This window comes from Leuciscus leuciscus, assembly GCF_965113295.1.
Source record: "Leuciscus leuciscus genome assembly, chromosome: 5".
NCBI lineage: Eukaryota > Metazoa > Chordata > Actinopteri > Cypriniformes > Leuciscidae > Leuciscus > Leuciscus leuciscus.
Window position 1 is genome coordinate 31,985,755 of NC_138729.1, and position 16,724 is coordinate 32,002,478.

General features: G+C 38.4%; 2 protein-coding genes across 2 annotated transcripts; one reads left to right on the forward strand and one right to left on the reverse strand.

The window, feature by feature from the left end:
• The first annotated feature begins 10,678 nt into the window (after positions 1-10,678).
• On the forward strand, positions 10,679-12,201 carry pole3 (polymerase (DNA directed), epsilon 3 (p17 subunit)). The gene is made up of 4 exons (XM_082170613.1): positions 10,679-11,022; positions 11,155-11,240; positions 11,323-11,441; positions 11,550-12,201. Exons 1-4 carry the CDS (start codon positions 10,957-10,959, stop codon positions 11,723-11,725), a joined length of 447 nt encoding a protein of 148 aa, XP_082026739.1. The 5' UTR covers positions 10,679-10,956; the 3' UTR covers positions 11,726-12,201.
• A 590-nt stretch (positions 12,202-12,791) lies between these two features.
• rpl12 (ribosomal protein L12) lies at positions 12,792-16,657 on the reverse strand. Its single transcript, XM_082170612.1, has 7 exons — positions 16,497-16,657; positions 15,061-15,134; positions 14,699-14,797; positions 14,530-14,611; positions 13,287-13,373; positions 12,927-13,039; positions 12,792-12,837 (listed from the first exon to the last, which is right to left on the reverse strand). Exons 1-7 carry the CDS (start codon positions 16,531-16,533, stop codon positions 12,832-12,834), a joined length of 498 nt encoding a protein of 165 aa, XP_082026738.1. The 5' UTR covers positions 16,534-16,657; the 3' UTR covers positions 12,792-12,831.
• Positions 16,658-16,724: the final 67 nt, after the last annotated feature.

Consider the following 16,724-nt stretch of genomic DNA (forward strand, 5'->3'; position numbering starts at 1 on the left):
CCTTTACATCAATGGAACCTTTCCATTGCACAAAAGGTTCTTTATGGAATAAGGTTCTAGATTATTAAAATGTTCTTCACACTTTATGCTACATTCACCACTGTACATTTTTGGGACTGACCACCGCATTACCTTAAAGGTGTGTGTGTGAGTATCGAAATGTCCCGTTCAGAAACTTACCGTAGCGTCTCGATGTCTGTACGAACCTATGGTACGAACGTACTGTAGATTCAAGCCTGTATTCTCTTACCAGAAGATGGCGACGTCCATGCAACTGAAAAGTCTTTTTGAGGACTTCTTGCGTCAAATCTTCATTAGGTCGACAGAAGCTTAAAGGGATCATATAATGGTACATGCACTTTTACAAGTTGATTGTACTGAAATGTGTGTTGGCAGTGCCTGTACACAACCATCATAAAATGATAAAAATCCATCCAGTGTTTTTTTTTTATCTTCTTATATGTTTTCCCCTCTCTCAAATCAAGCCGTTCGATTTTGTGACGTCACAAAATCGACGCCCCTCCCACGATTGTTGATTGACAGCAGCGTTTCAACACAGACCCGCCCTCGCTCGTGAGTCTGTCATCATACTCCGCGCGTCATTGTTGATACGCTGTAGCACTGTCTATGAGCAGAGTGGCGTCTAAGCGTTTGTGGTGTTCTGTTCTTGGGTGTAATAAGGAACACAGCAGTCATTTTGATGTTCCTAAATCGAACCGCTGAAGACGCAGTGGCTGAGTTTTGTTTTCGAAGGGAATATTCCCCACGATCAACAGCAATGCTTTCATGTTTGCACATTTCACCAGACTGCTTTATAAACGAGAACATTGAAAAAGGTATTAGCTCCTGTCTGAGTATGTGTTGTTTATGTGCCTAATGACTGTCATAGTCTCACAGACTGGTTATTTTTTAAACAGATCAGTAAAATTTTTGTGCTTCAGCCCTGACAGTTGTACCTAACAACACTGCATAGATAACGTTACGCATCACGGACAAGCCTACATTTACCGAAAAAAAGTTTTTCATGACCAGCATTAGCTGTAACATCAATCTGTCAATGAACTAATGTGTACATTACATCAGTAACCACACATAGCGTTCGTATCTCACTACTCTACCCTGCCAGTACACACAAACATAGATCAAAGTGACATTACGTTAACCAACCAATCAGAAACGTCCTGTTTTCCAACTCCAGTTCAAATTGATATGGTTGCACATTGTCCTCAGAGACTGCCGCTGCCATTCTTCAAAATATAACGTTACCCTCAACTGTTGTCAAGGCAACACTCCACGTGTGTTGTTGTGGCAAAACGCCCCACAGAACAGAGGGGCGGGGGCAGCAAAGCTCATTATCATTTAAAGACACATGCACTTAAACGGCGTGCTGAAAACAGAGCTGTTTTGGACCAGGTAAAATGAGTGTTTTCTTACAATACTAATGAGAATTTTTAATTAAAGTATATTACAAACTTTAAATTTAGACCCTAAAGAATCATATTAGCTTGTAAAAAAATGGCATTATATGACCCCTTTAATGTAAAATGTAAACACGCGCTAGCCGGACAAATAGTAGGCTAATTACTCTCGCGTCTCATCCTTTCAGCGCGCACGGCATTTGAGTCGCGCATACACAAAACTACGGGTGCCAATCCGGTGGAGAACAGTGACTGGATCTAGAATCTTGGTTCTTATGGTATCGGTGCAAAAAAAAAAAAAACTTTTTCTGCAATTAACTGGATTGTAAGCATACTTCAGACAAACAAATGAGACCTCAATTACACGATCACCCAACTGGGAACTAGTAATATAGCCAACACTTCAGAAATTGGGTTTCTGATAGGCTTACAATATCCCAGAATACCTTAATTCACCCTACACACAGATGGCCATCCTGAATAAAAGGAAATAAAGATGAAAACGTACATTTCTGTGTGTTGACCTTCTGCCAAGCAATGTCTGGAACATCTGTATTGCTTTGCCATGGAAGCAGTCAAGTAAGGGATCAGCAGCTCTGCACATTAGCAAGAGAAGCATGTCAAAACTGCTCAGTGGGAAATCAGTGTGTATTTATGTGTCTGTCTGCCTGGGGACAGAATTATAAAAGTCTTGCCTAAAAATAGAAGTAAAAAGCAATAGAGATTGAACTAACTAATAAACTAATACCATGGTAACACTTTGAGATGCCACACACTGCAAAACAATGGAAACTTCATCTGCTGAAACCAAAACAATCTCAAAACAGTAAATCACAAATCATTGGGGGGAAAATCCATCTAAAGACAAGCTTTTACACCCAAAACACTGACTGAACTAATCCCTTAAATGTTTTTTAATGTGGAAAAATAAGTGCGATCTCAAGAAATGTCCAGGTCACATTTCACCTAAAGCCAAAACATAAAGTACTGATATTTTGCATGAAGAAAACATAATCTTCTCTTAGGAAGCTTAGATAACTTTTTTTGCATTGTGGCATTGGCAAATTACATTTTACTCCCCATTTCTCATTACTATAATGCATTGTATTTCTCATTATTTTTGTTGATGATGCTTATCATACAGTCATAAGAATGACTGCAAAAATACTGTAAATAATTGTTTTAATGTTTTAAAAATTTTAATAAATTAATCAATTCAGTACAATAATTTTTTATATTACAGAAAGACCTATTGCCATTACACATGAGAATAGGAGTAAAATGAGCTGAGGTAAAATGATGATGTTAATGCAAACAATCTTAATAGTCCTAATAGTAGACTTTTTTTCTTTTAAATAAATATAAAATGTGACCTTGACACCTAGTGAGATTGTTAAATTGAACATGAAATTTCTATTTAGTAAGTGACTAAGAGTTGCAGCTGGTAAGTGTGTGAGAGAGAATCTGCTGAGAACCGGAGTGTATTCGTGCCCCTAATGCTGTTTAGCTTTGCTGTTTAATGCAGCATCGTCTTTAAAAGGAAATAAACGTCTCTACATTCTTGGAAATAATTCCCTATATGCATAAACCCGAAATGGAAAAAGCTAAACCACAAATGCCAATATTAACTCCCCAAATATGTATCTTTCTCCTCTATACATCCGTTTTTCAACACAAACTTGCCTTGTATCAATAACACCTCTTTTCTGATATTGTTCAGAGGGCAGCTGAAATATGCCACTTTCAGGCCAACATAATCAAACAGACGTTTCACCCCTTGATGAGTCAAAAAAACTGAAGAGGTTCCAAATACTGGCATGAAATACCAGGGATGGTGAGAAACACTGCTAGCAGATACCAAGGATACCTCAGGGTTATTCATGGGACGGTTTGCAGGATTTGACGATTCGCAAAGAATGCACAGCGCTCATAAATCACACGGGGGGAAATCGTAGACCGGTTGATATAAATAATTTTTGCAGTTGAGATTTTGCAAGGGTTACAGTAGCTATGTTAGGTCTAGAACGAGTAGACTCAACAGGAACTCAAACAACCCTTTGTGTTTGCGTACGTGTATGTGTTTGTGTGTGCACATTCTTGTCTGAATATTTGGAGATTCCTTCAATTTCCACTTGCAGCACTCAGAGTGTGAAGGTCAGTTTACCGAGTGTTTGTATGTCTGAGCATACAGTGTGTATGTGTGGTAACCTGCTTGTGATGGATAGAGAAGTTCAGGTTCCGTCTGACCCTACACTGGCTGGTCTGTATTCAGTGCCGGGCACTCTCTGACAGGCTAATGCATCATCACAGAGTTGCCTCTGTTTGTTTGCCTCTGATGAGCCCTGTGCCCAATGTGTACAGAGCATCCCCACTTTTTCCACTGCCAGTGCTGTGCAAAAAGACATCTCTCAAATGACGTCTGTTCAGAATGCTTCATTTCATTTCAAAACTGCCACATTGATCACAACATTTCTGAGCCAAGGTACATTTCTGGGGTCAAGCTGCCTTGAGTAGTCTATGAAAGCATAAAGGATTAGTTAAATAAGCACTGATGACTAAATAAGTTGGATAATATGCAGTTAGTTGTTCATTATCGCTAAATATATTACAGTAATATCACTATCAAAGTCCTCTGAGGTAATTTTCACTGAGACACTAGAGGGCAGAAGTTGCATTTGTATGAAATGAAAAAACGCAAGGTTGCGATGTGATAAAAGAGACTCCTTCGTCGCCGCTGGTCCCACCCAGCTCCAAGTCTCCTTTGTCACGCTGGTCTTGCCCAGCTCCCCCATCTCCACTTTGGGCCTCTGAGCCCTGTACTCTACCTCTGCCTTCCGACTCTTTGGCTCCCCCATGGCTCTACGCTCCCTCGGCTCCACCGTGGTCTGTCATGCCTCAGGCTTCACTGGGCTCCCACATCTCTGGGGCTACGCCTTGGTCAGGCGTCACCCTGATTGCACCACGGACTTCCGGCTACGCCTTGTCCCTCCACCCCTTTGGCCACAGCGGGCTCCTCCTCCCCACAGTTTTCCTCAGTCTCAGTCTGCCGAGCCCACGCCTCCACCTCGTCCTGCGAGCCTGCAGTTCCCCCTTGGCCCTCCAGTCCAGCAGTGTCACCTTGGGTGTTCATCTCCTCAGCTCTGCCTGGGTCTCCACCTCTCCTGGCTCCACCTCTGTTGGTCGGATTACTGGCTCCACCCTGGCTTCTCCCTCCATCGGTTGTGCTGTCTGCCTTCATCCTAATGATTTAGCTCAGGGTCACTCTCTGGTTCCTCCCTCTGTCATCTCCTCCATGGCTTTGTCCTCTCTGTGGTGTTTTCCTCTGTCAGGTCCCACACCTAAACCTCCTCCCTCCGTCCACTGTTGAACTCTCTGTTACAGTGTGAGGATGCGCCTTCCAGGAGGGGGGAGTTATGTACGAGTTATGTTCAGTTTAGTTGTCATTTTGTTCTTGTGTGTCTGTTTCTTGTATTCCCTTTCAGTTTAGTCCCTGTCCTGATTACTCCCTAGTTATTTGTATGGTTACTGATTAGTTTCACCTGTGTCTTGTCTAGTTTCCTTTGTTTGCCCTGCGTATAAAGCCCTGTGTTTCAGTTACTCCTTGTCAGTTATCGTTTGTTCATGTGTGGAATGTGATCTCCTAAGCTCCTGTTATTTACTCTCCAGCAATCTCCTGGATATTTTGTTTATTTAAATGAATACTGTTTTTGTTTTTCTACTCCTGAGCCTTCTTTGTGCACTTTGGTTATACCACACCGCCTTACAGCGCATTGTATGTTCGTCTTCTTGAAGAAGAAGAATTAAAAATCTTGCTGTATTTTTTGTAGTTAATAAATAGAAGGTACTACACTGTCATCTTGCTCTGAACAAAGTGACTAGAATCAAGGCTGCTTGAATGCAGCGATGCCATGGATAAAATCAGACTGCTAATTGGCGTGACTGACCAATCAGAATCAAGTATTCCACAAAGCTTTTTAATGCCAAGAAAAATAGTGCATATGTTTGAAAGCTTTCATGTGGAGAGATATTTGTTTCATAAGATGTCAGTGTTTCATAAGATGTCTGTTTGTCAGCTGGATTGAATATGTTTTAGCTTACAGCATGGAGCTTCTTGTCCCTTGCATTGCAGCATGTGGCCCCTTAACCTCCTAAATAGGTCAGAAGTTCAAACAGGTGAAGGTGGTGTTCTGCACAGGTGTGTTTCAATGAGGTTCATTCAGACATTCACTTCTCATCACTCACGTGAGTCTGTTATTCATTCAGTTTGAGTTCCTTCACTCTTTCAAAATCGAAGTGTTGACAGGCGTAGGGCGAGCAGAACCACCCTCCTCCACTCATACACTGCCCAAACCTTCAACAACACAACTGTCCTCTGTGAAAGACAAGATCTCCAGGTGTGCAGTAGATATGAGGTGTAACTGATGCATGGGTGAAGATGAGGTCTCTGCTTGAGGGAGGATTAGAGGCAAGGTTTAGGTAACTGTTGATGGCAACTCTCAGGCAATGTTTTGGTTCTGCTATTGGAAGCTAAAATATGTTGTTATGACAGCACAAAACTCAGACTGCAAAAAAAAAAAAAATCTGTGAAAAAAAAAAAAAGTAAGATTTTGCTTAAAGATTCCATTATATACTTGTGCTTTTAGCAGTCAGCCATGATTACTTTTTTTTATTAGGCCACTGATAAGTGCTGTTCATTTCTTTGTGTAAAACGTAAATGAGGAAAAATGACTGACTTAAGGAGTGTACCTTGCATAGCATACCCACAAAAAAATCAGAAAGCTATACAAATGGAGGTTATCACAGTTATGGATTACAACTTGTCTACAGACTTTCAAGCATGCAATTGTGTCTTTTATGCTTTTATAATTTTATGCTATTTACAGTTTGCAAGGTATGCAAAAAGTCCAATTGTAATCATGAAAAGATTGTTTCCACTCTTTCCAAGATTGTTGAAAACACTGGAAAAGTTTTCCCAAATGGAAAAGTTAGGGTGCATAAAAGAATGCAGATTTTTGTAATATAATAAAAACGCAAATGTTTATGATCTTTATAAGGGCACCAGTTTTCATGTATTTTCATTGATTACAGACTCAATGAAAGCAATTGTTTTGGTCAAGAGAAATGTTTTGTACTGTGTTCTTTGTCAAATAAAGACCAGATAAAACAAATTCGAAACAGCTGGCTGAGGGAAAAGCATAATAAATCACAGGTCAAAACAAAGAGTGAGTAAGACGAGTGAATTACACAAGCACAAAATGCACAAATAATTTTCAAAGGAGTTTACTTGTCCATCTAATCCCTCAAAGTATTTTGAAAGTAAACCGATTTGGCTACCTGCCTGTAATAGGGACATGCTTGTCATTTCACTTAATTAACTGGACTTGCATGCGTACAGGAAAGCCAATCAAAATGGTGCTATATTCAAGGTCAAATTCATTTAAGATGAAAGGATGAGGTTACATGCCATATATGTCAATCCTGTATGAAGATTCAATGCATTGATACTTGAAAGTAAATACTAAAAATGTGTTGAAACTTGAAAGACAAATTCAATGCAGACCATGAGCCTTTGGGTGACATTTTGAGAGATGTTTGTCCATCTTCAAGCAGAAACAGACAAATGTACAGACGGTGACGGCAGTATTTATGTGTTCTATTGGTTGAGGCCTTTCCTGAGAACATGTATTGGAATGGGATGGTGGATTGGACCTTCCTGTTTCTATTCAAAAAGTCTTGGTTGAACCTTGAGAGGAAACGAATGAGACTGGGCAACTCAGACCTCCTATCCTTCCTTAGGAACTGTTGAAGCATGTGACTAGGCGTTATTATCAAAATAAGTGATGGCCTTTGGACATAGTGGAAGGTCCTTTTTTTTTTTTTTTTTTTTTTTTTTAAAGGTGTTCGACACATGTTATATGGTAACACTTTTCAAGAAAACATTTGAGGATCTCAGTAGTTTTATGAATTTAAATTGATTGGACTACATATGTTTTAGTACTGCTCAACAATACTTGTCATCAACTTTTATTTTCTTGTTGGAAAATGTCCATTTTAATTAAAACCAGTTTGCGGTCTCAAATTCTGACTTATGTCTACATCTGACCAAGCTTCCCTATTTTTGTCACTGTAATATCACTGTGTAGTCATCTGAATTATAGGACAATGGGTTCCATTGCGGAATCCAGATTCTAAAATGGAAATATTATAATTTATATTTACCAATTTTATGAAACTCCTAAAGACCCTTAAATGAAGTCATGATCAACTTGTTAAAAGCAACGGCAACAGTTAGACATCACCCTTAAAAATCACTCCTTATAGTACATTCCTTCCACTACACAAACACTCTACATGAAGTTAGAAATTACAGTTGAATAGTTGAGAAATATCTTTTGCTTTTGAATGTTTATCAAGTCCCATGATTATACTGCTCTTAAAGCTCATATGGAAACAAAATGGATTCAACCCTGCATTGTTTCAAGCAGAAATTTGATAATCCTAGTCAAATGCTAATCATGAAAATAACAGGTAAAGAAGAACTAAAATAGAACTCTGCATCAATATTTATAAATCTATATATTAATTTATCTATATATTTAATAGAAATAAAACAGACATCTAAGTAGTCTCCATGTCACATAAAATAGTTCAGTTCATTAGAATTATTTTGTTGTAATTTGTGATGATGTTTTGTTTGCAAACTCGACATTGAAGGACTGTTGCTACAGAGGTCACACATTGACTTTGCTTTAAAAACACCAAGAAATAAAAATCGATATTTCTTATTTTTAATGAAACATTATTTTATGGAGTATTTTTTATAAATGATTTATCTATGAAAATGAATATTATTTAATTAATATGCCCTTGTAATCTTTAATCATAATAGCTTCCCCTCTTGCAACGATTTCTTTTCTCTGATGACGCGTTTACTGGCACGAGGACAGGAGAACCTGTCACTCACATGAGATACCAGCAATAGCAAACCACAATGATCCAACAATCCAATCAGTTCCTGATGGACAAAATTAAGTTTAATTACAACATTTTATTATTATTATTTTTTATACTTTTGACATGGATATTACAATAGGGAAGAAAAGACTATCGCAACTTCTGTTTCTTGCCAACTTTAATTATTGTGAAAAGAGAGCAAAAGTCATTTAACAACCAGCATTTTTCTGTTGAGTGCATAAGTCCTGCACTGAAGGCCTAAGCAAAATAAATAAATAAATAATATATAGCCTATCTATGTGTATATAAATATATATATATATATATATATATATATATATATATGACATAATTATATATTATATATATATACATATATATAATTTTAGCCTACTTATTAACAATTATTACTACAATGGATATGGTCTTAATTATAAGGGAGAGAGAGAGAGAGAGAGAGAGAGAGAGAGAGAGAGAGAGAGAGAGAGAGAGAGAGAGAGATGTAACACTGCTGCTATTAAAAACCTCCAAAAATTGTATCACTCCTAAAATAAATGCCTTTCAGGTGTATCACAGATATTTAGTTATGTTACGAAAAAGGGTCTATCTAATGATTTTCCATTGACAAGAGAGATGACCAAGAAAAAAAAAAAAAACAACTTCAGAGTCAACTTCCATAATGTGGCAAATTCAAATGTATGAGTTTTGTTATTTGAGTTATAAAAAAAAAAGACTTTTACCTCATTTGAGGTTGACTATAGCACTGTATCAAATAGCTTACGATTCCCTACATTAGATTGAATTGATTCAATCAAAACATGTTCTTAAGTTCACAGTGTGGCAAACTTAAGTCATATTCAGACCTAAAGATGTCATTAAAAACTTAAAGTGAGCATCTGAATGACATCATCTGAAAGAGGGTGAAGAAAAAGAATGAAACTTTACCAATCTCTATAAAAAGACAACATGGTGTTAAATGTTAATTGCTTTATGAGCTAATGTATGAAGCTAACCTCAAGACATTTGATGAGCATCAAAGAAAGAGGGGGGAAACGGTCATGGAAAGTCTTTGCCATTTACCACAATTGAGGTTGACAAAATTGTATGGCAAACAATAAAGCGTGATGAAGATGAAAAAAATAAAAAACCCACCCACCAGCAGTTCATTTTTATGGGTCTGTGTAGATTGAATTCGTTGTGGAAAAATCCACATGCAATTTGTTATAAATCCTAAACTACTATTTGGGGGGACCACACGTGGAGACGAGACATTTCTGCACTCATAATTTCATATTCCAATATAAAGCCTCACCATTAGGCCTAATAATGTGTAACAGTTTTCCACTTTTAAGATAATAAATATATAGATTAGCTTTGCTCAGTTTAGGTAAATCAAGAAAATTATGCTATGGATAGGGGGAAAAAATGTTTGAAGCAGTTGGCGAAAATTATTTGCTTCTGGTCCAGCAGGCAGTGAGTGCATACTGTTTCACATTCATTCTCACGCAAGCAACACTTTCAAACATCCGAAACATATGCTATAAATGGAGATGAATTTACACTGTTCCAAACGCGCTTGCACGACCATGAAATTACTACAATAGGCTATACATTCCGTGTATATTGAGCAGTTGCACTGTAGGCCTATTGCTATAGCCTGCCTACGTGACCACTGCACATGCTTCAGAAAGTCCCGCTAATATGAAAATAAACACATCATTCATGTAGACTTGTTTTACGATAAGAGCAAGAGGCAGAATTGAGGGGGGAAAACTTTTCTCGTTCAGTTTGTACAGAGGTCCAGTCGGACATAAAGTTTACTTTAGCCTACTTCACACGATATGAGATCATGATAAACATCTGTTTATTAAATTGCCATAAATAGTGCTGGAGAGTGGCTCAAAAACAACAGACGACAAGCCAAAATAAAATCAAACACTAAAACGGCACCATTTTTGGGGGGTTTTGTTTTTTATACTTTGATAAAAATCGGATGAAAACCCGGAAGACTCAAGAATTTATTTTTAAGAAAAGCCATTTGCTTTTTGTTTCAGAACGAATGTTGCTATAAAGACTACACCCTGACAGGACTACAACTACCAGGATGTGACATTAACAACTTATATTAAAAATAAATAAAAAAGCACCTTTGAAATTCACATTTAAGGTAACCTATCTAATTTACCTTTTAGAAGAAAAAAAAAACGTCAAAGCGTTGTCACCAGCACGTATAAATCTGGGGTTTATTTGGGGTTAGCCTACAAATTGACGTCATGACTGAGCGTCTGCATTGGTTGGCTGGGAAGAGCGGTGAGAGGTAAAAGGTTAGCGCATGGGTTTGGATGATCAAGCGGGCTGAAAAACAGTGAAGCACACTAGCTTTTGTCCAGATCCACCTGTTCCATAGATAATTGATTTGCAGATAAATAATCTAATTACACATCTAACGCATATGTACGGTAACGAAATTTGTTATTCAGCGCACGTAAATCGAGTGGATCTGGTGGCAGTTCACCCTCAGATAAGTTAGACGGCTAAGCTAACACAAAGTTTTACATTGTCGTGTTGCATCTCATTGAGTGTAATGGCCGAGAGACCAGAGGACCTCAATCTTCCCAATGCTGTCATCACGCGGATTATAAAGGAGGCAGTAAGTCATCTCTTTATATAGCCGAACAGCAGTTCAAGTGATAACCATAGTAAATCGTCTCTTTCCGCGCGAAACGTCACTGCAGTCAATTGTATGTTAGTATGGAGTCAACTTGTCTTTCGTGTTGTTTAGTTGCCAGACGGAGTAAACGTGTCCAAGGAGGCAAGAAGAGCGATTTCTCAAGCAGCTAGTGTTTTCGTTCTCTACGCAACATCTTGGTTAGTCTTAAGTTTTCTTTTGTTTGAGAAATTCCACTGACAACCTACTCGTATGTAATCTCCACTGCTTTGTTGACACCAGTGCAAACAATTTTGCTATGAAAGCAAAAAGGAAGACACTCAACGCTGGAGATGTGATGTCAGCTATGGAGGAGATGGAGTTTGAGCGTTTCTTGCAACCCTTGCGGGAAGCACTTGAAGGTAAATTCTCTATGGACCAGAAGGGTTCTATAGGGATGCATGACTTCATAAAAGCATCAGATCCATTCATGTACATAACCAGTTTTTGTGTTGATGTTTTTTTTACAGCATACAAGAAAGGTCAGAAAGGCAAGAAGGAGGCATCTGAGCAAAAACGAAAGGACAAGGAGAAGAAGAATGGCACCGATGAAAATGATAAGAGTAGAGATGAAGAGGAAGATGAGCACATGGATGATGAGCAGGAGGGAGAGAATGAAGGAGAGGAAGAGGATGTTGAGAACTGAAAAGCAGGATTGTTTTATTTGGTCAGTCCGTCCTGGTTTCTATCAACCATTGCAAATGATGGTAGTTTCCACTTTAGTTGTGGGACAGGTGATGAGGTCTGGACAAACCTATGGTACACTGAATATGCTTCTCTTTGTGATTTGAACTGGCAACATTCCTGCAGAGCTCCTATGAATCCAGCAAGGTATCTTTCAAGAGAAACGGCACATTATTTGAATTCAGTTTAGTTACAACACAGTAGTGTTCATAGTATTTTAAGCAAATAAACACTGTTACTGGAGTCAAGAAATGGAAAAATGTGTTGATGTTAATGATTTGGGTTTAGAAATAAAAAGGAGCAGCTGCAAGTACCCATGAAAAACCTGTTTTAGCGCAGCAACATGTAACCAAGCTTAGATACTTTTGTACTTTGTCTACAACTCTGGGATATTTGAAAACATGTAGCTATTTTTCCAAATAAATTGTGGTTTTAATAGCTTATTTTTCCCCCTCAATGTATGTGCCTGTCATCCTGCCAAATATTCATATCTAACATGCAGTTTTAGGTTTATGAACTTGGTCTGCAACTTTAAAATAGGTCAGTGACTATTCTATACCAACAAATGATGAATTTGAACTAGTTTCATAACTAAGACAGTTCAAAAGAAATTACACTGGGGAAAGAATTCAGATGTTGATGTAGAACTCAATTCTACAAATAATTTATCCTTTTCACACTTCCAGGTTTCTCAGAAGCATAAATCATAGTTGGGTAAACTTCAACAGTAGTGAACGGGATAAATTACACATGTTTTTCCCATTTGCTCAAATAGCAAAAGAACTTCAATATTGTTTTCACAACTTTAAGAAAAAAAGGGAAGATTGATAATGGCAGTCAGAAAGAGAAAGATGTGAGCTTTTCAATCACTCCCACTGCATTAGAAACACCCTTGCATCAGCGTTAAATGTCATTTGATGCAAAGGTAATGTAATAGTGTAGTTTTAAGTGTACTTTTTTAAAATGTTAAAATGCATACAATTTGTGAAAGGGGTTCATCAAATGCCAGAGATGACAAATCACAACACTTGGACTTTTATCAAACAGTTTTATTTGTCTTTTATCTTTTTACTCCTGCAAGAAAAAGAAAAGAAATCCAGTTAAAACAAGTAAAAGGCAAATCATTTAAATGCTTAAAGCATAAAATGGCATTCAATACTTACAGTTGGGCACTCAACTTTGCCACTGTTGATGTCATCAATGACATCATGGGGAGGGCGACCATCAATGGTGCAGCCCACAGACTGAGCAGTGCCAAGAATCTCCTTGATGGTACCTGAGAAGCATAGGAAAAGATCACTTTGTGCCATCGTTTAAAACAACTCATTCATGCCTAGTTATAACATGTTCCAGGCCATTTGGCACAGGGTTAGCCAGAGTTGAGCAGCCCTGCTTCCTAGAGCTGGGTCACTATGAGCCTCCACTGGACAGTACACAGTCACTTTTACAGACTTGCACAGTGGCGGGAGGCTAATCAATCAATATTGCTTAAGCATTAGGTTACAATTTGGAGAAATACAAACCAGAAAGTTCCCTGGCAATAGATCGTGGCCTCATGACACGGGCAACGCTGACGATCTCATCGAAAGTGACGCTTCCAGAGTGCTTAACTAAAAGAGGAAATATGCAAACATCAGGAGATATAGAATATGCTAGTCACAAACTAATACCAATCTACACTAACAATCTCCACAAAAAAAGCCACTGACATTAAGATATTCCAGTGTAAGTTGCTTTCAGTTAAAGGTGCAGTGTAAATTAGTGGCATCTAGTGGTGAGGTTGCGAATTGCAGCCGACAGGAAAAGATGGAGACAGCTGAGAGTAGTCAGTTAAGCAATGAGGTTTCTTTACACAGATCAATTAAGTTATGTTAACTTAATTATTCAGTAAAAATTTTATTACGAATATTGTTACTTGTTCATCGTGTCCGTTTTATTCACTGACTTTAGCTAGTTTCTTTGCATGAAGAACAAGTGACAAAACACGCTCTGTAGTAGTTCGTCCATTTAGGGCTACTGTAGCAACATGTCAGCGCAAAATGACTGCCTATTTCAACGCAAGGGGACCCACGGTGTACGTACATAAAAACAGCTCATTCTAAGGTAATAAAAACATAACGGTTCATTATGCAAGAGTTTATAAACCACTGAAAATGGTTATGTATATGATTTTGTATTTCAGTCAACAGAATCTCCTAAATATTACACAATGCACCTTTAAAACATTTCAAACATGCATTTTAGTCTGGGACTAGACTTCTGCCTTGTCTGTTAAACCAGGGGTTAATGTTTAATGCCCAAGTCTCATGCTTACAAATGCATTTGATCAAAAACACAGTAAAATTTACTGTCTAATTTTAATTTACTTTAAAATGTAACTTAATTGTTATTAATGGCAAAGCTGAATTTTCAGTATAATTTCTCCAGACTTAAAATAGTTGTGCTGCATAACTTTTTATTTTTAGGATAATTAGTTCATAAGTGCAGTTCTTTTTGGAAATGCAAAACTAACAAACATTTTTACTGTGACTTTTGATCAAGAAATGCAACAAAACTTGTTCCAGGCCTTTCGGCACAGAGTTACCCATTGAGTTGAGCAGCCCTGCTTCCTAGAGCTGGGTTCACTATGAGCCTCCACTGGACAGTACACAGTCACTTTTACAGACTTGCACAGTGGCGGGAGGCTCGCAATAACCACGAAAGGTCAGAACACACAAAGACACTATTCCTACAACAGTGTATAGAGGTGGTGTAAAAGCTACTCACTGTTCTTGACCTTCTTCCTGTCACGGGGAGGTTCCTTCAGGGCCTTGATGATGAGGGCAGAGGCTGATGGCACCACCTCAATCTGGATCAACAACAAAACGTTTAAGTGTCTAAAGGCTAGGTGACCTCAAGAGCCAGAATACAGGCTGAAAGACTTCCAAGGGCTTACCGCTGCTTGCCTGTTCTGGATGGTCAGCTTCACAGTGATTCGCAGGCCCTTCCAGTCGCCGGTGGCCTTTGCAATGTCATCACCCACCTTTTTAGGGGACTGAGGAAAAGCAAGAATGAAAGATGAGCATACAGCATGGATCAGAGTCAATGTTCTGTGACACGAGCAGTTTGTTCCAGGCCTTTCGGCACAGAGTTGCCCATTAGATTGGGGCCACCCTGTTTCCTAGAGCTGGGTCACTATGAGCCTCCACTGGATTGTACAAAGACACTTTAACAGACTAGCACAGTGGCGGGAGGCTGCTTTATGATATAAAGAGCAGAACAATAAACACTACAGACCAAACTTGTGGCAATACTTACAAGACCCAAAGGTCCGATTTTGGGGGCCAGCGAGGAAGTGGCACCAACCTCTCCACCTGTGCATCTCATGTACACTGGAGGGGGGGAAAAAAAAGACCTTAGTGTGCTTTTATTAAATGCATAATACAGACTGACAATTGGAATTAATACACTTTGCCCACAAAACATTTACGACATTCAGCAATTCTCAGAAAACAGTGTGCCCTGCATTTACATAAGCTGTAAAAAAGTAACTTAAATGAAACACCCTTTTAGAATTGTGCATCATTGTGGCAGTGTATTTTTTTTTTAACTATGACAGCTTCTAGAAGAGAACTACATTTCTCTCTTTACATGCAATAAAACTACATTTAGGTTAACTAGGCTAAAAATATCTTCAAACGGATTATTGGAATAAGAGGTTTCTCATGAGGTTAAACCCAACACAATCTAATAAAACATGCTTCAGAGATAAATGACTAACAAAAATAACAAGTTTCATCATGGCTGATATTAACACCAGTGTATGCTGACATAGACAAGACGCCTGTTAGTTCCATCAGACATCACAGAGATGACAAAAGGTCAAGACTTCAGCCTAACCCTGAGGTATGCACTGTCATTCTGCTTTACCAGAACCATAAGTTATATAGTTGTAAACTTTCAAATGTTTCATCCTTCCCTTATTAGTGTAAATATCTACATAATCTTGATGGGTAAAAATACATTGCAAAGGCTACAATTTTACCTCACTTAGCTAGTAAAATTTTAGCACACACTATATATATTATATTATATAATATATATATATAATATATATATATATATATATATATATATATATATAATTTATTTTTTTCTAGCAGTTTGTTCCAGGTCTTTCGGCACAGAGTTGCCCATTAGATTGGGGCCACCCTGTTTCCTAGAGCTGGGTCCCTATGAGCCTCCACTGGATTGTACAAAGACACTTCAACAGACTAGCACAGTGGCGGGAGGCTGCTTTATGATATAAAGAGCAGGACAATAAACACTACAGACAGAATAATGATTATTAAAAAAAAAAGCCAGTCTCAGTCCAATATTAAACAAACAGGGTATGCCCGGAGAAGAATGTTACAGCTTCGTGATGTTCAGCAGCACGTGAACACTTACCCGTGAATTTTAATATGCCGAGAGCTGTCAAACCACAGCACGCAAATGTTTTCCACAAATCGTGAATCGTTCAAAAAAGGTAGTTACAGCGAGAATTCCTAAAGACGCTACATATTTAAAATTAACACCTCGCATTGAGTTACATGTTGTACATCCAAATATTTATTTTAAATGCTTCAATTGAACTATATGGATAGGAAGAATCTAATGTATTAGCACCAGCACGCGAGAGGCCTACACGCAGGCATGGCCGCTCACACACACAATCAGAAAGCTGTCAAAGGGTTACCGTAATCCAGACATACCGACTTTAATCTCGGTGGGGTCGAATTTAGGAGGCATTGTGTATCAGATGAAGTTGAGCTCAGTTCAATTTGAATTTGGTGAGGGTGTCGGATGAACCCGAATTCGGGACGACCGAAAATTGTTGCACCTTCACCACCAAAGTGAAAAAGGAAAAGGCCGTTGGACTGTTGCGCCACGAATATAAAGGCCACGAAGTATCGCGAGAGCTGAGCAACCTTTCACACTGC